Source organism: Mustela lutreola, chromosome 4 (genome assembly GCF_030435805.1).
Source record: "Mustela lutreola isolate mMusLut2 chromosome 4, mMusLut2.pri, whole genome shotgun sequence".
Classification (NCBI taxonomy): domain Eukaryota; kingdom Metazoa; phylum Chordata; class Mammalia; order Carnivora; family Mustelidae; genus Mustela; species Mustela lutreola.
Window position 1 is genome coordinate 199,282,007 of NC_081293.1, and position 25,472 is coordinate 199,307,478.

The window sequence follows — 25,472 nt, forward strand, 5'->3', positions numbered from 1 at the left end:
GTTGCAGTCCGTCAGTAAAGCAGGCAGTCCTTTAGGATGTATACGAAACACTGTATGTGTCCCTATGGCACGAGGTTCCCCGGAGGGGCTTCCTGCTTCGTTAGAAAGGGGCCAGGATCTGCTGCGGGTGACCTGGGTGTCACCATCTGTAAATGCCGCATCGTCTCCTGTCACATAGCAAACTTCCCAGATGGTCTGTCTGAGACATGGCGGGAAACCCAATCGACCTTGAGAGTCAAGAGACACCAGCCCTGAGCTAGGACCCAAGGAGGGGAGCATTCTCGTCGGGTGATGCAGTGGAGGCTGCCGCCTCCAGGCAGACCAGGCAGAGCCAGAGAGTCCCGCAGAGGAACCCTGGGCCCGTGCTCCGCTCCTCCCCAGTGTCTCCTGCGTGCCTTCCATTGGCCCAGCAGAGGCCCAGCAAGGATGTGCAGGAATGGGCTCGTGGAGCCGACCTGCCTGACCAAGGCAGGAAGTACGAGGAGGTGCCCCTGATGGAAGACAAAGCGTAGGGGAGGGACAGGGTGGTCTACTGGAGACATGGCAGAGCCTTGGTCGGGGATCCCCGTCGGCCCAGGAATCTGCGTGTCAACGTCCCACTGTGTCATTTCAAGAGGTACACAAAGTTATGTCAAGTACTGTGCTCAGCAAATCCCGGCTTTCTGCTGCCCTGGAGACCAGACAGTTACTATCTCTTTCGTCCGAGAGCCTCTGGGTCCCTGGGTCACTGCCTGTGGAGACGTGAGCCACTTCCTGCCTGGGCTGCTCTGCTGTGACTAGACTCGCGCCCGGGGCACTCCTCCCTGGACCCCGTGTTCCTTTCCGCCGGGCTCCCACCAGGCCCTGCCTCTGTCGCTCCACATCCCAAGTCAGACCACGGCCCCCGCTTTTCCTTTCCTGTCCCTGGGCCACGGGTCGGACACACGCCTCGGGGCCTGGTAAACTGTGGTCGTGTTTTCTCAGTAAACTTGGCCTGTAGCAATAAAGCTGTCCTTAAGCTCTCTCGGACTGCGGTATTTAAAGTCAGCGGGTCATGAAATCCTAATTTAAAGTGGCCCAGGAAAGGCCAAGTAAAGAACAAACCATCTGAATTTTGTTGGGAATCTGAACTCCCCCATCCCGCCCCTGACGCCTGCACCTGCCGAGCAGCTGGGATGGGCCGGCGCCCTGCGGAAGGGGGGTCGGCGGGACCTAGGTGATGGTGGGCCCCGTGAGCCCCGTAGAGAGGTTCCCACAGCCTGCACTTCCCCTTTCTTCCTCGTGCGGAGCCGTGACTTCAAGCGCCCTGTGGCCTCTCCCAGCGGGGTCCTCCCTCGGTGCCTTTGGGGTCAGGGTGACCTTCTCTCTGGGCCTCCCCTCAAGGCACCCAAGTTCCTTCCTTCCTGTTTCTGTTCGTCCCCGCCTCTGCTCACCTGCGCCGTGCGGGGCCGCGGTTCCCATCGTGAGCGTTTTTTAATCAAAGTGCTTTCACGGGTCTGCCGAGCGCGTCGGCAGGGAACCAGGGAAGTCCCCCGGGATGGCTGCGTCTCTCCAGTGTTCTCCAGCAAGGCTGGTGTGGACCCTGAAACGGGTCATTGCAGCTCTTGTAAGACCTCTTGGCTACTCCCCAGAGGAGAGACTTTCATTCACCTCCTGGATTCGGGGCACGTCGGGGGCTCAGTTGGTGGGGCGTCTGCTTTCAGCTCAGGTCATGATCCTGGGGTCCTGAGATCGAGTCCCACGGTGGGCTCTCTGCTCCGCAGGGGTCTGCTCCTCCCTCTCCCTCTGCTGCTCCCCCTGCTTGTGCTCTCTCTCTCAAATTAATAAAATCTTAAATAATAGGCAAATCCTGGAATCTGGGGCTATTAAGAGCTTGTGAGAGAACGTGGTAGAAAGCACCGAGGGACAGAACCCGCTGTCTCTCCAGCGAGGACCGGCCTCGCTGCAGCTTCCTCAACACACAGGAGAGGCAGGGGCCACGCGGAGTGGAGCTTTCCCCCCGGGTCTGCTCTGAGCTTCCTCCGGCCAATTACTATCGTGCTGGTGCGTTTAGTACCATTATGAAAAAATAAGAGCCAGCAATAAGGAAGATTAAGTAAATGATCCAGTAAGACAGAAAGAGGGACATGCGTCCGAGGGACTGACGTGATGAATGTCGGTGGCCGAGTGTCAGTCGCTAAATGTTATTTAAAACTTGTTCTTGTCGTCTTCAAGTCCTGTGTTGTCCTCCTGAATATGGAAATGCAATGATTAGAAAGCTGCTTTACCATCCTGAGGTCTACACACCATTGATTTTGTAATTTGTTGCTACCTTCTTCTATAGTAAATGGTCCATGACACATAAAAGAAATTAATGTCCAAGCTTTTCACGGTGAATAAATATTAGAAAGAAAACACATTTAGACAGTAGACTAGAGCAGAGGAACGGGAGATCCCACGCTCAGTTCGTGTAGCTCGTTTTCTCCCGATAATTGTCGTACTTGCTATGGGAATATTTTACCTGTTGGGTATTTGATTCCACCTTGCCCTGATAACGGATACATTTTAAGGCCCGGTGCGCCACGGAACTCATCTGGTCTTTCTCAGTGCATTTTCCCCGATGTCTGTAAACAAATGAAAAGATTAACGCTTGCCTTCTCCTGGAAGTTATCAGAGGGGCTTACGACATCCTTCAGTGACGTCTCGTTGCATTGAGGGCCAAACACAGAAGACACGGCACTGTCTCCAAGGCAGGTTTTAGGGGCGCCCTCCCTCCGGGGACACCGCACCAGGTCTTACGCCAGCTTCTCTGTGCTCCCCCTACATGCAAACCGCCTCCCCCAACTATTCACCTGGCTAACTCCTGCACACCCTCTAACTCTCAAAGTAAATCCCGAGAACCCTTGGCGCTGCTCCCATCGTGATGCCCCCTGGAGCGCCCTGACTTGTGTCCTCAGCGCCCAGATATCTCACCGTGGCGTTGCAGTGGCCCGCCGCCTCTCTCCCCCTCTCTCTCACTGGAGGGAGCACAGGCAGGTGTCCCTCCCCTTTGCCACTCCTGGCCAGAGCATATGCTGCACTATTGCTGTTCACTGCCACCGTCCGCCTTTATCGCTGCACACTGTACAGGACAAAAACTGGATTAACGTGTAAAAACTAGAACCATGAGCTCTCTCGGGTAGAGAAAGGGCGGTCACCAGCGCCTCCGAGCTCCTGCGTGTTTTCCCCTTTGCCCATCACTGAGCCCTCTGCTTTGAGCTCTGGAATATCCTGGGTATTATGGAAATTCCTTTCTTGCTTGTCTTCTTAGACCGAGTATGAAGCCCGTCCTTAGAGTATCGTCTTGCCCCTTGTTCGGTTTTATATAAATGAAGGTGCTTGTCATAGATCCTTTATGTCTGGCCCAGGCCCCTTAAAATCCTGTCTGTGAGATTCACTCGTGCTGTGCTTGTGTGAGATTGGTATTTGTGTCGAGGTGTAGCATTCTGTTATATGGCGTAGAACACCGAGGTAGGCGAAACAATGACCATGACCCCCCCAAAATGTCTGCATTCCTATCGCCAGAACCTGGGAACGTGTCCAAGGGGGGTTCGAGCTGCAGATGGAATCCAGATTGCTAATCCGTTGTATTTCTGTGGCTAATAATTTCCCTGTTGCTACCAATCCTTCCGTTAGACTGAACTATATGAAAATGAGTATCAGTATTAGGCCATTTTTTGATTATAAAAACACCTGTCCAGTACAGATCTACTGAATAAATCCCATTCTAGGCCAGCTGTGGTTTAAAAATGCAAGAACTTTCTTTTTGAGGGACTTGGTACCTAAGAGAGTGAATACCTCAAGAAGACCCCGTCCTCTTCAAGACTCAGAAATGCAGTTGTAACAACTGTCCTGGCCGGCGTTGGCTTCAGCTTGAATTCTCCCCCTCCTGGTACAGAGGGGGCCGCCCGCCAGAGCTGTTCTGTGATGGCAGGTGTAGACCACCGAGGGTCTCATGAGATCACTGCTGTGTTTCACTCAGAATTTTGCTGGAAAGAGAGCTACATACTGGTGGAAAAAAGGATCTTTTCAAATAAAATGATAGGTCAAATCAGCAAGTTCATTGTTGTAAAATCATAATCCCGTGAGTCGTTAGAGTTATCACCTGGGTTTTGAGTATAGGTTTGGCCAGAATATGGCACAATAACTAGGGCATGGGACTTCCTTATCGAGCGCCCAGTGCCATCTTCAAGATGGAATGTTCTAGGCAGTTTGCTTTGCTGGCCTGCTGTCTTCATGGCCCTGCGTTCAGCTGCTTTGTTCCCAAGCTTCAGAGATGCACTCAAACTAGCTTAAGTAAAGTGGGAGATAAAACATCTCATAAAGAAACAGGAATGTCTCGGGCACCTGGGTGGCTCAGTGCGTTAAAGCCTCTGGTCATGATCTCAGGGTCCTGGGATCGAGCCCCACATCGGGCTCTCTGCTCAGCGGGGAGCCTGCTTCCTCCTCTCTCTCTGCCTGCCTCTCTGCCTACTTGTGATCTCTGTCTGTCAAATAAATAAATAAAATCTTAAAAAAAAAAAAAAAAAAGAAGTGGAAAACCAGGAGGAAGCCTTCTATCGGCCTCTTGTCTGGGTTCCTCTGTCTCTCTAGCTCCTTCTCCCCATCCCATTCTGTAAAGCTGCTCTATTTCCCCCTGAACCCACAGGCCATGTGGATATGGGCACTTCCCCTGCCCCTCTCCGTCCTCAGGCTTCAGGTCTGTCATCTCCAGTAAACAGCAGACTCTGATCCCACAGGGAAGCCTGGAGCGGGTTTCTGACCCAGGCCGGGCCATCCCTGTGGCTGCAGAGGGGAGGGCCAGGCTCGTGGTGCAGAAATGTGGTGCCAGCACCCGTGGTTCGGGGAGGACAGCCGTGGAGACATATTCCAGCCCAGCGTTTAATCAAACAATCTCTCTCTCTCTCTCTCTTTTTTTTTTAAATCCTTTTTTAAAGATTTTATTTATTAATTTGACAGAGAGAGACACAGCGAGAGAAGGAACACAAGCAGGGGGAGTGGGAGAGGGAGAAGCAGGCTCCCCTCGGAGCAGGGAGCCCGATGCTGGACTCGATCCCGGGACCCTGGGATCATGACCCAAGCCACCCGGGCGCCCCTTCCATCAGCTTTTGCGCTGAGCTGGAAGATGGTGTCAGGGTGGCAAGCCCTTTTGAAAAACTGAGCTCAAATTATTTTTGTTGCTGCCGTGAAACTGCTGACAGTTACTGCCTTTTAGGCTTGTTGGTTAGTTACTTAATATTTATGGGGCGCCCGAGGGGGATTTTTGACATCGGGAAGTTGAGCTTGCCAAAATGCTGCCCAGGATAGAAAAATCAGTCTCGAAATTGCCTGTGGGGTTCAGCACGTCTCTGCAAAGAGGGCTGTTGGGAGATCGGAAGGCGTTGTTCTCACCGGCCGCAGTTTGGAAAACGCAAATATGCTTGATTGCAAATCCGCGACTCACTTCGGTCGCCACATTCTCACTGAAAGGGATTTCTCTGGAGCCTGAAGTTTTGTGAAACTTCTGACTCCGATCAGGACACAGCACGGTTGCTTTGGGTGAGTTAGGCAGTACGATACCTTTAAAAGGTTCTGTCAAAACAGATCAGGGCCCACTGAGGTCTGAAGGTCAGAATCACTTCCGTCTTGAATCAGTTTCGTGAAGACTCTGTGAGAAACTATCGGTTAAACTCAAGAGTCTGCAATAATTTGAGCTCTGGTGTGGAGTTTGAAATAAAAAATAAGAAGTTGTAGGAGTCACATAATGACCATCAGGGATTTGCCTGTTGGGTTTTGTTTGGAAGCCCCGGCAGGGCTGGCGGAGCAGGAGCTCGCTCTGGGGGAACTGCCGCGCTGATCCGCGTGGGTTTCAAAGTGCCGTGCCCTCGGGCAGTCACGCAAAGTCCTGCTGTGTGAGATAGTCAGCTCCAGAAGTTTCCAAATTCATGGGAGAAGAGGCGAGTCGATCGCAGATCCATCCGTAATAGATGAGCAGAGGATGGTCCTCGGAGAGCCCCCGGGGGCCCGAGTCGCGGGGCAGGAGGAGGGGGTGCGAGGAGGAGACGGAGCCAAGGGGAAGGCGTGGGCCTGAGCGTGGGGCTGACCTTCCACAAAGATAACGGTGGCTCTCAACGAACTGACCATCAGCGGGAGGGCCTGCGGCCAGATTTAAGCTCCCGTGAGTGAAATCAGCACAGGGTTTCGAAGGGCGAGACTCGGCTGTCCCCCGCAGCGCCGCCCCCAGACGCACCACAGTGGTGGTTCCCGCGTCTCCGAGATGCCCCTCAGCCCGCCCACGTGCTGCTGCCAACGCAGAGTCACTGCGGGGAGTCGGCCTTGGCCCGTGTCTGGTGACCACAGGCCCCTCCATTCCTCACAGTCACAACTAGGGAACGCACGGCTCGCATCCAGGAGACACACGACCAGCGGATGCGTCACAGGTGTTTGGCAGTCCCAGAGGAGGGGAGGGTCTCAGGACACAGAAGACCCTCCCCGGTGGGAACACACAGGGCTTCATCGGGGGTGACCTCCGCCTGCCCTCGCGCACGCTGGCTTGTGTCTCCAGGTCCAGCCGGACCCGTGAGGCCACGCCGGCTGCTGCTTCATGGGTGTCCTCTGGAAAGCTGACACCACCCATGAGCTAGACTTGGGTCTGGTGATGGTCTAGAGAAGGCCTCTCCCGGTCCGCGGAGCTGCCGAGAGTCTTCGTCTCAACACACGTCCGCAAGCCGCCCGGGCGGGGGGGGGGGGGGAGATTGACGGGCTCCAAGAGGGACTCTTGTCAGGAAAATAATCGAATTCACTTCCTCCCTCCCTAGTGACTGGGCCATCTGGTCGACCCCACTGCCGTTAGCACAGGGAAGTACAGTGCGCCGTTGCCAGCGGTCCCCACCAAGGCCAGCACGGCTGGACCTTCGCCGTCCCCGCAGTCCCCGCTTTCCTGCTGCCACCGATCGCCCCGGCTTCCGCAGCTTCCCGCCGCTGGTCTTCCTCTGTTAGGACGACCCCTCGGTGACGCCCCTTCTCCCCTCACCCCCGCTGGAAGCGAGACCCCTTCGGTCTCGTTAGCTGTGCGGGACTATTTGTACATTCGCAGAAAACAAACACGCCATGGCCTGTACCCGAAACATTCAGGGTGGGTATTTGCAGCCTGGGGGTCGTGTGTCTCACCGTGGAGTGGGTAACCTGGCTGTGGCCTCGGTCGTCCTGCTGCGGGGACCCAACAACGATGACGATACCCATTTCCCCTTGTGCGAGCTGGGAAGTGGCCAAAAGAGATGGCATTCCCCGTGTTTTGGTTCTTTTTAACGTATCAGAAATCTGATGTGCTTTCGAGTTCTTCCCATAGGGCTTATCACATCGTACTGAAGCATTATTTGAGAGCCACAGTGATCAATCGTGAAGCAATATCTTATGTTTCTACAAATGTTATCAACTTGAATGCGTTTCCAAACACACTTGCACTGGGTCCTAACGCCCAGGCACTGGGTTCCTTTGTCCTCCGGTCCTTCTGTGCATTTTTGTCCCGTCCCGGCAGCCTTCCGTTTCTCTGATCGCTTCAGACGTTTCCTGAGAATCTCTACTCCTCATCATAAGGCACGAGGTGTGACAAAGTCAGCGGGGCTTGTCTCGTGGGAGGGGGAAGCTCAGGCCAAGATAAGGCCGGTTGGGTTTGAGCACGGACGGAAAGGGCCTGGCGGATACGCACGGTGACCCCCACTTAACCCACTCACGGGACGCCGCGGGTCGTTCGCTGGTATCACCATCCGTGTCCTCCGTCGCGGTTGTACCACGGACACACAAACTATCAAGCTCTGTTCACAGATTCCTAAGATAATAACATTCTGAAAATGTGAATTTTATATTTTTAAAATAACCAAACAGCCTAGGAAAAGGGTGAGTTTGTTTCTCATTCACTTTGTTGGGTTTGCTTTCTCCTTGCCTGAGTTAGGAATAAGTTGAGCAGCAACTGTGTGTCTAGGGACGAGGCAAGTGCCAACGACAGGTGTCACTTTGCATCACATCTGTTGGGACCGGCTGCGGTTCATGGCCTCGCCAGTGGAGCCGGGTGCGTGTCCCTGTTCTGCTTTCCGCGTCAATCCACAGCGTTTTTTCTGCCACACATGCCAGCGAATGACAAAGTTCCTTCTTCTAGAGGCGTCCGTGTGTCCATTCTTCATCCTGGAGGACTGGCCACGGCCCCGGAGCGTGGTGGCGTCTGCAGTTCTATCTCAGGCACAGGAACGCCAGCACACCCGAGTCGCCCGCGGCCCGGTGGTGACGCAGACATTACACACATAATCTAATAGTGCAGTCGTGTTCTAGAAAAGCATTTATGAAGTGCGATGGTTGCGTCCCGGTGGAGGGAGCTCTGCCTGTGCAACCAGGCACAGCGTCCCCGACATGGGAGCTGTGCGTCTGGGCCACGAGCTTTTTTTCCCGCGGTCCTGGAGACTGGAAACCCCCAGTCACGGTGCAGGCCGCAGTGTCCCGGGACCTTCCTCCTTAGGCTCCTGGCAGCGCCTTCTTGCTGTGACCTCTCTCCTGGTCTTTCCTGCGTGCGTGTGTGTAGACAGGAGGCAAGCCCTCTGCTGTTTGTTCTCACGAGGGCACCGATCCCGTCCAAGGGCCCCACCCTTGTGACCTCGTGCAACCTCATTTCCTCCCAGCGGCTCTGCCCATGTGTCATCACACTGTGGGTTCCAGCTTACCGCGGTGTGTCGGAGGGACGCCGTTCAGTCCGGAGCAGCCTGACGTCCTTCCTCGCGGCTGGACTTGTTCTTCTAGTCTCTGTTCAAATGTCATTTCAGTAGAAAGTCTCTCTGACCTCCTTATGTACAAACAGGATGCCAGCCCCTCCGTGACCCCCTTGCCCTGCCTTTTTCTTCTCCTCGTGGGTCTGTCGTTTGTTGTTCATGCCCCACCCCTGACCTAGAATACAAGGAAGGAAATGTGGAAAAGGGAAAACCGTTCAGCCGGCTGCATCGGCAGCCATGTAGTCTGTTTTGTTCCCTGCTCTGCCCAGCTTCTCGGGGCAGGACTGGCTGTGGAGCCACTAGATAGACGAGTGTTGGATGGACCAGGGGGCGCATGGGTGGATGGATGGACGGCTGGACGGACTGATGGATGGCTGGACGGACTGATGGATGGCTGGAAGGTTTGATCACGTCGTTACAGCAAACACTCGGTGGAGACATGCACTTCCATTTTACTGGGTCTCCGAGATAAGCCTGCGGTACCAAACAGAACAGGGAATGTCTTACAGTCTCATTTTCACTGTTCTAGGCAAAAATGTATAATTCCGCCAAGAAATGCACTCCTGAAGCTTAGCGTTTCAGGGGATAATTTATTAACTTGTCTTGTCCTTCATGGGAAGCAGGGTCAGCGCTACTCATATTTTCCATAAGTCAGCTCCTGCACGTTGAGATGAGGAAGTCATTCGAATCTGGGAGCCAAATGAGATGTTCAAGGGAGCACAAATTCATCTGCATTCTAACTCAAGAAGCGTCTCTATGCTCAGTTACACCCATGTAGAAACTAAATGTGCATATAGACCATGACTAGAAAGGAAAATGGGAGAAATGAAAAGTTCTATTTCCTTGGATTAGCAAGATTATACATGATTTGTTTCCTCCCTAACTTGCTTCCTATTAGTATCGTTGCAATAGTGTTTGTGTCGGTTAAAAAAGAAATTACCTGTGCTGTGAAAAGTGAAATTTGGCAAATGAAAATGGAATTTAATAAATAAGATCGGCTTTCATGCAGGTAAAATTGCCTTGCTTCTGGAATGTGTGAGAATGCCACCCGGAGAGTAGGACGGTGCATTTGTCCTTGTGGAATGGTGTCATGGGGGCGCCTAGGTGGGCTCAGTAGATTCATCACCTGACTCTCGGTTTCCGCTCCGGGCGTGATCTCAGGGCCATGAGATGGAGCCCATATCAGGCTCTGTGCTGAGCCTTGAGCCCACTCAGGAATCTCTCTCTCTCTCTGCCTCGGACGCTCCCCCGTCCCTTTCTGTCCTGCAGCACAAAAACCAGGAGGGGAAGAAGGGAGGGAGGGAGGGGGAGTCGCCGACCCAGCATAGCTTCACTGGAGTGGGCTGTCCTGTCCTTTCCTGTCTGGTTCTCTACCGTACATTCTCCAGCTCAGTAGTCCATACCGAACTGGTTGTCCGTGCAGAGTGCTCTCTTAGTCAGTGAACAGAGGAAGCGGAGTGGGGTCCCCTCTCCAGAAGCCCTTGCCTCCTTGCCCTGTCCTGCCCTTGAGTAACAGCCTCGCCGCTTGGCATCTCTCTCTTCCATCCTCTGGGTGTTCATAGAATTTTTACTCTATCGGTCATTATAAGGCATTTATTTCCACCTTCCTTTCTGGAAGGACAAGTCCTCCAGGACCCCCGTTGTGTGTTCACCAGCCCGTGCAGGTCCTGGCCAAGCAGCTCCTTCTATCGTGAGGTGGTACTAATGTTTGGGAATCTGAAAGTTGTACCGAAACACGATTCTGCTTTCTGGAGCTGTGCAGAGTCAGTCTCCTCTGTCTTCCACGTGACGGCTCAAGTGGATGAAGACTCTTAAGTAGTCGGCTTTTGAGGCTAAACTCTTCCTTGACGTGACACGTTTTGCAAACATCTCCATCTTCTGGTCATCTTGGCAGACACTCTGAGACCATCCAGCCTGGACATGGACATTGTGGATGTCCTGGGGCTGGTGAGGGGCCCACTGAGTCTCAGAAGGACCTGTGTCACTGCACTTCTACACGTAAACCGGCTACACTACTACCTTGTCAAGAAATTGACACAAAGAAAAAGTCTTACGCTTCCTCATAAACTCATACACTTTGACCAGTGTATTTAATAGATGTGTTTGGAACAGATTTTAAAGTTCTAGTTTATTATTAACAGCAAGATTAAAAAGATATCAACTGTTTGAGCTGATGAAGACAGTCCATTCATTTTATTATTCGGGATCTTGGATAAGATTTGGTCTTGACTATCAAAATGTCCTAGTTTGATTGTTACCCTGGGATTTAATATGAGCAGTGTTTGTGAAACGTCCACTAGAGCGGTGACCGGGTGGCTCCGTCAGTTGAGCCTCTGATCCTTGATTTCAGTTTAGGTCATGATCTCAGGGTTGTGAGATTGAGTCCCGTGTCTCCTCGGGCTCCACACTGGGTGTGCAGCTGCTTAAGATTCCCTCTCTCCCTCTCCGGTGCCCCTCCCCTCTCTCATGCACTTGGACCCTCTCTCAAAGAAAGAAAGAAAGAGGAGGGGACAGGACAGGGAGGGAGGGAGTGTGGAAGGAAGCAAGCAAGGAAGGAAGGAAACGAAAGGGGAAAAAATGTCCACCAGGGTCTGTGAGACATTATGTGTACGACCCTGTTCATATGAATACCGCTGTTTCAAGATTGATGCTATTCACAAAGGTGGTGAGTTTTCGAATTTTCTTTATAAACTTGGGCAGAGTGAAAAGTTGCTGAATCAGCAAAATATGATCATTTCTCCTTGTTCTTGGCCAGTGATCTTCTTGCCTAGGAAAATCTATCCATTCAGGAATCAGATCAGTCCAGTATAACCTCTTGTCATTTTTAAGCTTTAAAAACTTAATAAATTCTGCATAGCAAATAAGATTGATAGAAATTTCTAAACAACTATAAAATCCTTTCTTGCTAAGATGGCAGTAGACCTCAGAATTCTCTTAATTTGAAATCTAGATAACCAGTGTTGAATATATGCATGTCAATTATTAATTATTTGCCATCCTCCATATAATAGTACCTTTATTTCAGTTTGCAGAAATTTGCTGCATTCTAATGAACTTTGAGTTTTGGATGAAGCTGTATTTGGCTCTTGCATTATCTACTTTTTGAGGCCACCTCTATTCTACTTAATCTTCACTCGGTGTTAACATGAGTTGTAATTATGTCTTGTGATCTGTTTACGGGCGGAAGGAGCAGTGGACCATTTGCAGTAGGACCATATGTCTTTATTGGCCTTGGGGAGTTAGTTGCTCTTGTATAATTAAAGATAATTTTTATCAATATGAACTATTATTTTTATTAATTGTTACTTATGAATATTAACCCCTTTGTGTCTCAAAGGATCCCAGCTTGGAATGTAAATTGTATGAGCATCCTAATTTGAAAGGAGTTGAAAGTTGGTTTCAACAGCCAATATGTCTGATGAGCTTCCTAGATCTTTCCAACTGTTAGCACACCTCAGCAGTGTCTCCACATTCTTCACCCCATCCCTAACCCCTGTGACAATGCAAACACAGCTCCTGGGAGGGACTAAAATCTAGAATAGGTATAAGTAAATCACCCAGTGAAGAGGTCTAGGCAATCTTGGAGCCTTTCTTGTGGTCCTACAGAAAGAAGGTGCTCAAGATTGTGAGCCGTGGGTCCAGGTTACTTCCACTTGGCACACAGGACGTGCTCATTAATGGTCAAGTCTGGTACGCTGACATAGAAGTGAGCAGTGTGGATGCGAGCGAGCACCGTGGATGCGAGCGAGCAGTGTGGATGCGAGCAAGAAGGAAGATGAGCGAGGACTTGGAGCCAGCCGTGCTCGTCGTACCTGGGTTTGACTCAGTGGGGTTGGGAGGTTGGCTGTCATGAAAAGAAAGGCCACAGATGTCCTGTGTTGTGGAACCCAGTGTCCCGAGTGGAGAGCGAGTCAGTTCTCAGCAAAGCTGTAAACATCATATACTGTGACATTTGTTCTTGACGTGGGTTTTGCTGAGGTACGGGGACGCGCGCAGGGGGCAGAAGGGCGGGCAGAGGAGCTCCTCATAGCTTCAGGGATGAGAATGTGCCTCCTTCACTCTTCGGTGTGGTGGCTCTTGAGTCCGAATGTCTTTGTTTGGTTTATTTCATTTCTTTACTTCACTCACTGGGTTTCTCTTTCCTCTTGTTGTTTCTAGGAGCTGGTGGGGAGCAACCCTCCCCAAAGAAACTGGAAGGGAATAGCAATTGCTCTCCTCGTGATTCTGGTCATCTGCTCCTTGATCGTCACCTCGGTCATACTGCTGACACCAGGTACTTGCATTTATTCTTGGAAAAACAGGATGGGAGAAAGTGCCGAGCTGTGCTTTGCAATTTTTTTCTAAATAACTACCTGTTACATATTTTTCCCAGGTTCTAATTCTCGTTGTGTCGTATTGTTAAATGGTTAATATGTTTCAATGAAAAAAATCCATTTTGTATGCTTTGAATTCATTCATATACTTGTTAGCTACATGGAAATGCTTGGCACATGTTAAAATTCATAATTACTTATTCACACTTGATGAGCTTAAAGATAGTGGCTTCATAAATATAACAAGTATATGTATCTCATGGAATTCATAGCTACTGTATCAAAGATGGATTTTTAAAATTACTGGAACAACATACATTGAGTGTGAACTAAGAACAGAAGTACTTCATGAAATAACCGAAGTGTCAGAAAGAGCCAGGAATCTCAACAGGGAAGAAAAAACACACAAACACCTTCAGCAAAAACCTACAGCAAAAATGTATACACACCTGGGTCATTGAATGTTTCGAAAATAAGTGCCGTGGGAGCTTGGAGGAGAGAGAGGCCCCTCGTGAGGAAGTTCAGAAGAAGGTGAGATGGGCAGCGGGTTGTGATGGAGTATGCGGTTAAGGAATGAAGGAAGGATTTTCCTGTAAGGTAACTACTGGCAATTACAGGAGACCACGGTGGCCACATTCTCACTGTCACATTACATTCCTAATTGTTTGAACAGAAAAACACAGTTCTAACCCTCAGTAAATGGACTGCACAGATATAAGGCCTTAAGATGGAGAAAGAAGTAGATACATTGAAATGTATCAATAAGTAAATAAATACATACATACAAGCATACATACAGAAATTTTATATTTTTACAAGAGGTACAAATAAACGATGATGTACATTTAAAAGATCTAAAACTTCAATGACAAAAAGAGAAATCCATACCTTGAAGCCAAGACTAAGTAGAGGTATCACAGGAAAGGCAAACTATAACTGATATCCCTTATGAATATAGATGTAAAATCCTCAACAAAATTCTAGCAAACTGAATCCAGGAACAGAGAAAAAGGATTATACACCTTAACCAAATGTGATTTATCCCAGGAAAGAAAATTTGATTTAATGCATGAGAATCAATATAAAATATATACATATTAATAGAATAAAGGATGGAAGGAACCCACAGAGCTGACATTTGCGAGGTCCAAAATCTTTTCATAACAACACACTCAACAAGCTAGTAGAAACTTCCTCAACCTGATAAAGAGCATGTATGAAAAAAAAAAAAAAAACCCGTAGCTAATATCACACTTATTGGTGAAAGATTGAAAGCATTTCCCCAAGATCAGGAACAGACCAGGACGCTTAATCTCCGCATTTCTATTTAACATTCTATTAGAGATTCTAGTCAAGGCAAAAACTACAGATAAGAAAGAAGTCAACAATCTTCTCTGTTCATAGATGACATGAACTTGTATATAGAAAATCTTAAGGAACACAAACACACACACACACACACACAAATGCAGCAAGGCTGGATAATATAACATCAGTATACAGAAGTCATTTATATTCCCATCCATTAACAATGAACAATCTAAAAACTTAATTAAGAAATTGATTCTACCTGTAACAGTTTAGAAAAGAATAAAGTACTTAGGAATAATTTAATTGAAGGTGTAGAAGCTTGTGCACTGAAAAATCAAAAAACATAATTGAAAGAAATTAAAGAAGACATACATAAATGAAAGGATACTCTATATTTATGGATTAGAAAGTCTAATATCAGTATCATAGCAATACTTCCCAAATACATTTATAGATTTGATCCAATCTTTGTAAAAATCCTAGTTGCCTTCTTGGAGAAATAGACAAGCCAATTCCAAAAGTCATAGGAAAATACAAGGGACTCAGAAAAGCCAAAACAACCTTGAAAAAGAATGGTTAAAGTACTTATGTTTCCTGATTTTAAAACTTACTCTAAGGTTACAGTAATGATGATACCAGCATAAGTATAGACATATAGTTTAATGGAATAGAACACAGAAATAAACCCATACATCTGTGGCCAATTGATTTTTGACCAAGGGCGCCAAGATCTTTGGATGGGGAAGGAATTGTCTTTTCAATTGTCTTGCCCAGCTGAATATCCGCATGCAAAAGAGAAAAGTTGGAGCCCTACCTCAAACCATGTACAAAATCAACTCAATGTGGATCAACAAGCCAATAAAAGAGCTGAAAGTATAAAATTCTTGAAGAAAACCTAGGGGCATATATTTATGACCTTGGGTTAGGCAACAGTTTCTTAGATATGACACCAGAAGCATAAGCAACCAAAGAAAAAATACACCAATTGGACTTTATCTAACTTAACAATGTTTGTGCATCAGTGGACACTATCAAGAGAGTGAAAAGACAACCCACATAATGTGAGAAAATATTTGCAAGATAGATGTTCAGTAAAGGTCTAATGTCCAGATTATATAAAGAATTACTATAACTCAAAACAAAGAGAGAAATAATTCAACTAAAAACAACCAGAGGATTTTGAGAACATTTATTCAAAGAAATATAAATGGCCAATAGGCATAAAAAAAAGATGTTTGACATCATTAATCATCGAAGCAATGCAAATCAAACTCACAGTATCCTACTTCATACTCACTAGGATGGTAATAAAAACAAACACAAACACATAAAAAGGAAAAGAACGAGTATTGGTAAGGATGTGGAAAAATGGGAAACCTCAGACATTATTAGTAGGAATATAAAGTTGTGTCGACTCTGTGGAAAACTATTCAGGAGTTCCTCAAAACTAAACATAGAATTCATGTATGACTGAGTGATTCCAATCCCATGTATATACCTGAAAAAACTGAAGACATATGTTCATACGGAAACTTGCATGTGGATGTCCATAGCACCATTATTCCTAAGAGCCAAAAAGGTAGAAACAGCCCAGTGTCCTTCACCTAGTGAACAGATGAACACAACAGGTTGGTATATCCGTACGGGGGAATATTATTCAGCTATACAAAAGAATGAATCTCTGATGTATAATACAACATGGATGAAACTTCAAGATATTATGCTATGTGAAAGAAGTGAGACCCAGAAGGCCACATCCCGTATGATCCCAGAATGGGCAAATCCATAGAGACAGAGGTACATTCGTGGGTGCTAGGGGCTGGAGATGGGGATGGTGAGAAGTAACTGCTTGTAAGTATGAGATTTCTTTTTTTTTTTAATTTTTTATTTATTTGACAGAGAGAGAGAGAGAGATCACAAGTAGGCAGACAGAGGGAGGGGAAAGCAGGCTCCCCACCAAGCAGAGAGCCCGATGCAGGGCTCGATCCCCGGACCCTGAGATCATGACCTGAGCTGAAGGCAGAGGGTTTAACCCACTGAGCCACCCAGGCGTCCCTCTTTTTTTTTAAATGACATTATATTTTTAGAGAAACTTTAGATTCACAGAAAAATCGAGAGGAAGTCACAGAGACTTCCCATATGCCGTCTGTCCCCACACAACGTACAGCCTCCCTGGTTACCAACGTCCCCACCTGATGGTACATTGGATCTGGTGGACAAGCCTCCATGGTGCAGCAGAATAAGATTTCTTTTGGCAGTGATGAAAATATTCTGGAATTTGAGAGTGGTGATAGATTCACAGCTCGGTTAATACACCAAGAACTACGGAGTTGTACATATTAAAAAGTGGAACTTCATAGTACATGAACTTCATCTCATTTGGGCTGTTAGTTTACATGATAGTGGGAGCATTATAAAAAACCTGGAGGAGGGGACTCAGGATTCAATATGGCGCATCTGACTGATGGGGGGGTGGGGTGGGCAATGGATTCAGCCATTGAAATCTGAGTAGGGGGAAGGTTAGGAAAGACCAGAACTTGTTCTATTTTGCGATTTGCTGACGATGATTCACCTTAGCTAGAGAGTTCAGCAACCACGTACTTTTAATGTGGAGGGAATCAGGTCTTCCTTGGGATTCATGGAGTACATGTTCCTACCTTTGCTTTTCCTTAAACAGAACGCTGTTTTATACAAGAAAATGATGATTGAACAGTGGATTCTGTGGCTGTCCAGCGCTGGACTGGGGACTTAGAAAGCAACAGTGTTTTAAGTAGTTTGCGGTGGCTGCCGTCCTTCCAAGGCACACAAGTGTCCGTGTCACCCAGGGTCCTAGGGCTCCTGCAGTTGTTACTTGAAAGGGAAATAAAAGGGCACCCACCCTGAGCTCCTTTCTCCCCAACAGTCCAGCAGCGAGGCTCGGTGGTAAATGTTCTCGCTGAATAAGCCCTGGAAACCAGCCCTGGAAGCCTTTCTTCCTTGTGCCCATGCAACACCACACAGAGAGCGGTCCTTCAGTCTTCTCCACTGCATAGGGAAGCATGTCCCAGCCTCCCAAATGCCGCTGCTAGCCCTGGGAATCATTGACATTCAGCTCCCGGGCAGCAGTGAGCCTTCTGCAAAGAGAATATTGTCTCTGTAACCATTCCCTCTTTGAATGCTGGCAGCCAGTTGTCAGGGGCAACAAGAATGGGCAGGAGGCATCTGCTGGTGACGGGGCTGGAGTGCATCCCTGAATTCCAGAAAAGGCTTTGAAGAGCAGAATTTCTTTCATGCTTCTGTTAAGATACAAATGTGGCTGAGCCTGGCCAAACCCTTGGGCTCTGTTGGGCTTCGGTAGCTGGTATTTCATTTTACAGGTTATGCTGCCCAGGGAGCGTGTGTCCTGGGGTTAGGATGATCAGCCATGCCTGTTCAGCACAAAGGTCCTGCTGTCCCCTCCCACTCTGGGCTTTTTGCCTCCGCTGTCCTGGGGTGCAGCACTGGCTTTTGGCAACCAAAATTCAGTCAGGCAGGAGAGAATGTCAAATTGCCCAACCTGTCCCTGGTTCCAGAACTTTCTCGGATCCACAGACCTGCAGAGCATCCTTGAGTCCACCATCAGGATGTACCTATTGGTCAAACATTAATGCTCCCCTCTCGGGGGCTGAGAGCATCTAGCTTAGTGTTGGATGAAAGGTGAGAAAAAGAGATACAAATGCTCTTCCTGAGAGCTTAGTGTCTGGTGATGGGTGTGATGGGTTGCCTGGAGAACGGGGTGTTATAGGCAAACGATGCATGTGGGAACACGGTGTCAAAAATCTAATGACATACGGTATGGGGACTAACATAAGATATCAACAACAACAAAAAATGAGTAAGACAAGGAACATGCATGAGGAGAATTTCACAGACATGAGAAGTGGAAATGAAAACAAATGAGAAGTCTAGGCAGGGCTCGGGTAAGGCCGGTTGAGTGGTGCCCTTCACTGAGTCACTGACCTAAGGACTGTGAGCCCTACTAAGGGCAGTGGTGGCCTCCACTGGGTGAGGGATGAACAAAGTGCAGCCTTAAGGAGAGGAGAGTCCCAGTGATGATAACACCCTGCAGATCTTTGTGCCATCCTGGGTGCCTTCCCACCTAGCTTTGCCTCCATTTTGGTAGACTAACTTAGAAAATATAGCAGGAGCTTTCTTAAAAATTTAAATTTAGTTAATTAGCATATAGTGTAACATTAGTTTCAGAGGTAGAGGTCAGTGACTCATCGGTCTTCCCTAACACCCAGTGCTCATCACATCACATGCCCTCCTTAATGCACATCCCCCCAGCTGCCTCCCCTCCAGCAACCCTCAGCTTCTTTCCTATGACTAAGAGTCTCTTATCATTTTTTTCCCTCTCTGGTTTTGTCTCACTTTAATTTTTTCCTCTCTTTCCTTATGATCCTGTCTTGTTTCTTAAATTCCACATGTGAATTAGATCATGTGGTATTTGTCTTTCTCTGACTGATGTATTTGACTTAGCGTAATACCCTCTATTTCCATCCAGGTCATTGCAAATGGCAAGATTTTATTTTTGATGGCTGAGTAGTATTCCATTGTGCATCTTCTTCATCCATTCATCTGTCATTGGATATCTAGGCTCTTTTTAGTTTGGCTATTGTATATTGGGGTGCACATGCCCGTTTAGATCACTACATTTGTATCTTTGGGGTCAATACCTAGGAGTGTAATTGCTGGATCATAGGGTAGTTCTATTTTCAACTTTTTGAGGAACCTCCATATTGTTTTCTAGAGGGGCTACACCAGCTTGCATTCCCACCAACAGTGTAGGAGGGTTCCCCTCTCTCCACATCCTCGCCAACATCTGTCATTTCCTGACTTGTTAATTTTAGCCGTTCTGACTGGTGTGAGGTGGGATCTCACTGTGGTTTTGTATTTCCCTGATGTCAAGTGATGTGAGCATTTTTTCACGTGTCTCTTGGCTAGTTGGATGCCTTCTTCGCAGAAATGTCTGTTCATGTCTTCTGCCCATTTCTTGACTGGATTATTCTTTGGATGTTGACTTTGATAAGTAGGAAGTACTTTTAATAAAATAATCTTTTTCAAGGACTGCCAGTTTCTAGTCTTATATTCTGGTTTGTTTAAACTCAAATCACAGTACCTGCTTTTTACTTGCCCAGAAAATCCATTTTGAACTCAACTGGGTCTAGCCTTTTGGTAGAAATATTCCCACATTCGTGTGGGTGCCCTTTCCAGCTTGGTAGGAAGAATCACATGGAAGCCCTGTTGATACCCAGGATCTTGAAGGGCCTTCTGGTAATCGTTCTGAATGACAAGTACATTTTTCTGTAGTGCTGTCTAATTACCACCAGTTATGCACAATTTACATTTTAAAGATCAAATTAAAAGTGTTTAAGGCAATCTTACTTCCTAAGGGACTAGCCAAATGAGAATGTGTCCTTTTCAATTTTGTCATTCATTTCTCCCTTGCTAGTCTGTGCTCTTTTCGAAATTTCTCTTTGGCGCAATAGACTCAGAGTTACCTTTTTTAATTTTCAGATATTTAATATGTGCCTACATTAGGTCACACAGAGTCTGTGACTTTTTGGGCAGCTACAGTTCTTGCATTCTGATGAAAAGCACTATTGCCATTCTCCAGTGTCACAGTTAATGTCGTAGGAGCTGAAAAATCCAGCAAAGTCACATTTGCATTAAAACAGCCTGGACGGTTGACCTTACGGATTTTCACATTAGAGAAGACGGACAACAGTTTCCAATGGAAAGTGCCAGAACACTGTGAGGTGGCGTGTAACTGTAAAGCGTTCGACATTTGAAGGTCACAGTGACAGTAGACTCTGGGCTGAGGCCATGCGGAGGTTATCGGAATGTGAGACTCATGAGTCTTGGGTGGGGGAGCATAGAGATTATTTTTATGGAGTTGAAATTTCATCCCTGATTTAGGTCCAATGTCTATAAGTGCTTTGCTAACTCTCAGCTTATCTTTTTTTAATTTTCAGTTGGACCCGATAGGCTTTACAGAGAGGGAGTGAAATCCAGCAAATTAGCCAGCACGGCTTATAAATTGGATTTCCCTCCAGGAGAGAGTAGGTGCAAGTGAGTCAGACATTTAATCAAGTGTTCTGAATGTACACCAGACTCAAAATAAGACGAAATGGGTTTGTGTGGAAAAGAGCCATATTAAAATTACATTCGAGAAAATCCCTCCACTTCAGAGGTGTGACTGCTAGTTAACAAAGGAAGTTCTATAATAAAATTTCCATGTTTTTTTTTTTTTTTTAATAGACTATTTTTTTGGCAGGTTTTTTTAGGTAGTTGGATTCACAGCCAAACTGAGAGTCAGGTACAGAGTTTCCCCCAGACACCCTCTGCCCCCAGGCACGCACAGCTTCCCCTACCTCTTGTCAGTCCCCTCCAAAGTGGCACGTTTTTACAATGGATGAACCTTCATTGGCCCGTCATTATCACTCGAAGTTCATAGTTTCCATTAAGGTGCCCTCTTGGTGGGGTGTCTGTGTGGCTTAGTCACTTAAGCTTCTGACTTTATTTCAGATCAGGTCTTGATCTCAGGGTCGTGGGCTTGGGCCCTGTGTCAGGCTTCATGGTCAACATGGAGTCTGCTTAAGTTTTGCTCTCTCCCCGCCTCTCCCTCCCCTCACTCTCACTCTCTCTAAAATAACAAATCTTTTAAAACTTTTTTATTTTTTTATTATGTTAGTCACCATACAGTACATCATTAGTTTTGATGCAGTGCTCCATGATTCATTGTTTGCATGTAACACCCAGTGCTCCATCCAATCCATGCCCTCCTTAATACCCAACACCAGGCTCACCCCACCCCCCGACCCCCCCCTCCAAAACCCTTAGTTAGTTCCTCAGAGTCCACAGTCTCTCATGGTTCATCTCCCCTCCTATTTCCCCCAACTCCCTTCTCCTCTCCATCTCCACATGTCCTCTGTGTTATTCCTTATGCTCCACAAGTAACTGAAACCGTATAATAATTGACTCTGCTTGACTTATTTCGCTCAGCAGAATCTCCTCCAGTCCTGTCCATGTTGATACAAAAGCTGGGTGTTCATCCTTTCTGATGGCTGAGTAATATTCCATTGTATATACGGACCACATCTTAAAAAAAAAAAAAAAAAGGTGCACTGTTGGTGTTGTGCCTGCCATAGGCTTGGACAAATGTGTGATGGCACTCATCCACCATCACAGTATTCTACAGAAGGGCTCTGCTGCTCCAAGAACCCTCTCTGGTCTGTCTGTTCACCCCTCCCTCCCCCATAACCCCTGGCAATGGTGTTTTTACTGTCCCTGCTGTTGTGCCTTTTCCAGAATGTTATACAGTTGGAACCATACAATATGGAGACTTCTTTCATTTAAGCAATAGGCTTTTAAGGTTCTTCTATGCCTTTTCATGGCTTCCCAGCTCATCTCTTTTCAGTGCTGAGTAGTATCCCATGGTCTGGGTGGACCACAGTTTGTTTATGCGTCCACCCACCGAGGGACATTTTGGTTGCTTCCAGGTGTTGGCAATTATGAGCAAAGCTGCTCTAAACATTCACACGAGGGTGTTTATGTAGACATAATTTTCAGCTTCTTTGGGTAAATACCAAAGAGTGTGCTTACTGAAATACATGCTACAAGTGTATTTTGTTTTGTAAGAGACTGCCCAGCTGTCTTCCAAACTGGCTGCCCCATTCTGCATCCCCATCAGCATGAACGGGACTTCCTGTGGCTTCACCTCTTCGCCAGCATTTGGTGTTGGCAGTGTTCTGGGTTTGGGCCATTCTGATGGGTGTATAGTGATACATCATTATTTGAAGCTCATCTTTGAAAAATTCTGGAACAATTGATTTGTGAGCATTTATTTAAAATACACAGATAATGTCGTATTGTTAGTGAATTTTCAAAGTGAATAGACTCCTGTAGCTGGGACCCAGATCAAAGCAGGGAATTCAGGCAGCATCCCAGAAGCCTCCTCTCCTACTCTCTCATCACTAATCTTCCCAAAGATCCCCTAATTTCTAATATCATAGAGCCATTTTGCATGCTTTTAGACTGTGTACATTTACAGCATTAATACAATCATATAGTATGTATTCTTTACAACTGGTTCTTTTGTTCAATATGTTTGTGAGATTTATTTTAGTATTTCAAGTTGTGCTGATGCCCAGTTTTTAATCTGTATATACTCTATGCATCATCTTGACAATTGAAAAGTAGCTTAACAGTAATTTAATAACATGTGTATATCATAACAAGTAACATACACCTTACTGTTTTACGGTTTCTTGTAGAAATAGGTAATTTGGCTACGTCTCCCAAGCATTTTCTATGTTTTTTTCCTATATTAAACTCATCCCCCAAATCCGATCTCGTCAGAGTTGATCTGCTGTTTATGACGATGACAAGTGTCCTTTCACAGGACACATCAGGGACTTGATTGGTCTCTGGTGTTGCTCACTTTCCCTCGGACATCTGTGGTTGTGTTTCTAGATTCTTTTGTTCACACCACCTGCCAGCTGGCTGATCGGGTGAGCAGCGGCTACCCCGGTCATGAAACAGAGACTTGTTTCTGCTGCCGCCGCTCTTGTCATTGTTGTTTCTGACGAAGTTAATCTGTTAATGCTGAGGGAACTGAGTGCTGTGTATAAAGGGTTGGTGCAGAGAGTATTCATGGTGACGGACCAGAATGTGGGCGCGACCGGGGAGGACAGGAAGCGTCGGCGGACGGTTTTATGGAAGATGCGGAAGTTGAAAGACAGACGCGGGAGATGAAGGAGACCGAGAGGGCAGGTCACCACACGTCCGACTCCGGGCGCGCTCCCGGACAGAAGCTGCCTGCCCGGGAGGCCACGGACGGATGTAATGGGTGTCAGGAGTCAAGGCTGGAGGGACGGAGCGGTGACAGGTTGGGAGAGTGTGGAACGCCAGTCGCTGGATTCGAGGTGGCCCTAGTCTAAGGGTTCCTGTCCTTTGTTTTTTATTTTTTTAATATCATTTTTTAAAATTTATTTTCAGAAAAACAGTATTCATTATTTTTTCACCACACCCAGGGCTCCATGCAGTCCGTGCCCTCCCCAATACCCACCACCTGGTGCCCCGACCTCCCACCGCCCCCCACGCCACTTCAAACCCCTCAGATTGTTTTTCAGAGTCCATAGTCTCTCATGGTTCACCTCCCCTTCCAATTTCCCCCAACTCCCTTCTCCTCTCCGTCTCCCCCTGTCCTCCATGCTATTTGTTATGCTCCACACATAAGTGAAACCATATGATAACGGACTCTCTCTGCTTGACTTATTTCACTCAGCATCATCTCTTCCAGTCCCGTCCATGTTGCTACAAAAGTTGGGTGTTCATCCTTTCTGATGGAGGCATCATACTCCACAGTGTATATGGACCACATCTTCCTTATCCATTCGTCTGTTGAAGGGCATCTTGGTTCTTTCCACAGTTTGGCGACCGTGGCCATTGCTGCTATAAACATTGGGGTACAGATGGCCCTTCTTTTCATGACATCTGTATCTTTGAGGTAAATACCCAGGAGTGCAATGGCAGGGTCATAGGGAAGCTCTATTTTTAATTTCTTGAGGAATCCCCACACTGTTCTCCAAAGAGGCTGCACTAACTTGCATTGCCACCAGCAGTGGAAGAGGGTTCCCCTTTCTCCACATCCTCTCCAACACATGATGTTTCCTGTCTTGCTAATTTTGGCCATTCTAACTGGTGTAAGGTGGTATCTCAATGTGGTTTTAATTTGAATCTCCCTGAGGGCTAGTGATGATGAACATTCCTGGCCTTTGTAAAAATTTATAAGTTGTAACTGTTTTTAGAATCTGACAAAACTGTAAGTCATCCGATTATTGGAAAAGGGCACACATGTCCTCATAATCAGCTGGATTCACTTCAGGAGGCTCACACACCTGGTTAGCCTGTCCATGGACCAGGTTAGGGACCAGCTTGAGCATTTATCCCAAACCCAGATGTTACAATAACGCAGTACTTCAGTCTCCAACAGAATACCTAACTAAATACCTAACTAAAATCATTCAAACCATAAGTGTTACATTGTTTCATAAGAGAAGTCCAGGGGTGTCTGGGTAGCTCAGTCTGTTACGTGGGCCACTCTCGATTTCAGCTCAGGCCATGATCTCAGGGTTGTGAGAGCCCAGGCTGGCTTCGCACTCAGCGGGGAGTCTGCTTGAGGATTTTCTCTCTCTCTCTCTCCTTTTCCCCTCCCCCACTGTCTACATCTCTCTCAAATAAATTTTTTAAAAATCTCAAAAAAAAAAAAAGAGACCCTCTCTTTTCTTCTCTCTGCCCCTCCCCCTGCCTTTAAGGAAAAAAGAAAGAAAGAGAGGAAGAGAAGGAAGAACAAAACAAAAAGGAGAAGCCGGGCCATGGCCAGGCCCAGGATGGTTCAGTGGCTCAAAGATCTCTGCTGTTCTCGACTGCGTGCTGGCAAAGTGGCTGCCCTGGCTCCGCACATCACATTTCCCACCCTCACAGGAGAAAAGGGAAAAGTCACAGAACTTGCCTGTGTAGTTCTGTCTTTTTCGGAGCCAGCCAGGAGGGAGCTTACTTGCCACAACTATATTATACGGCCCACTATATATATTATATAATAATATAAGAGCTGGAAGGGGGAGTTGAGAAAGTCAGTATTTGTAAGTGTCAGCCTCTGCAGACTTGCAAGTGTACAGTGGCTCTCGGGGAGGCAAGACCCCCTTTTTATGAAATATTTTATGAAGGCAGTCTTCATCGCTTGAACTTGAACAATGAGCTTGCACCATTCCTTAAACTGAAACATATGTGCAAGGAGGGAGTTCTGACAGATTCTCATAAAAGAGAGAATGAGTTTACACTGCTGCTAACCTTATAGTTAGTTGCAAACTTTCAAAGTCCTGAGAAGTGGGTCCCTAGGAGAATCTTAACAGTCTCTACTTTGACTTTCCATCATTAGTTCTAGGATTGCAAGGTGCATCTTGCTTACATATTGAATTCTTACACTAAAGATCCATTTATCTGAAGGATGGGGGTAGATGATCATTGGTGCCGGCTTTGGGAATCTAACCTAAGCAAATGTGCCTACATATTTATCTATAAAAGGTACTTTTCA

At 47.1% G+C, this 25,472-nt stretch overlaps 1 protein-coding gene across 4 annotated transcripts in view; it reads left to right on the plus strand.

Moving 5' to 3' along the window:
- The window catches only part of DPP6 (dipeptidyl peptidase like 6), an 848,700-nt gene that overhangs the window by 510,984 nt on the left and 312,244 nt on the right, over window positions 1–25,472 (plus strand). For all 4 annotated transcript variants that reach the window (XM_059172341.1, XM_059172343.1, XM_059172340.1 and 1 more), the window contains exon 2: window positions 12,891–13,005. In XM_059172341.1, coding sequence (XP_059028324.1) covers window positions 12,891–13,005 — 115 coding nt within the window. The remainder of the gene's footprint in view (window positions 1–12,890; window positions 13,006–25,472) is intronic.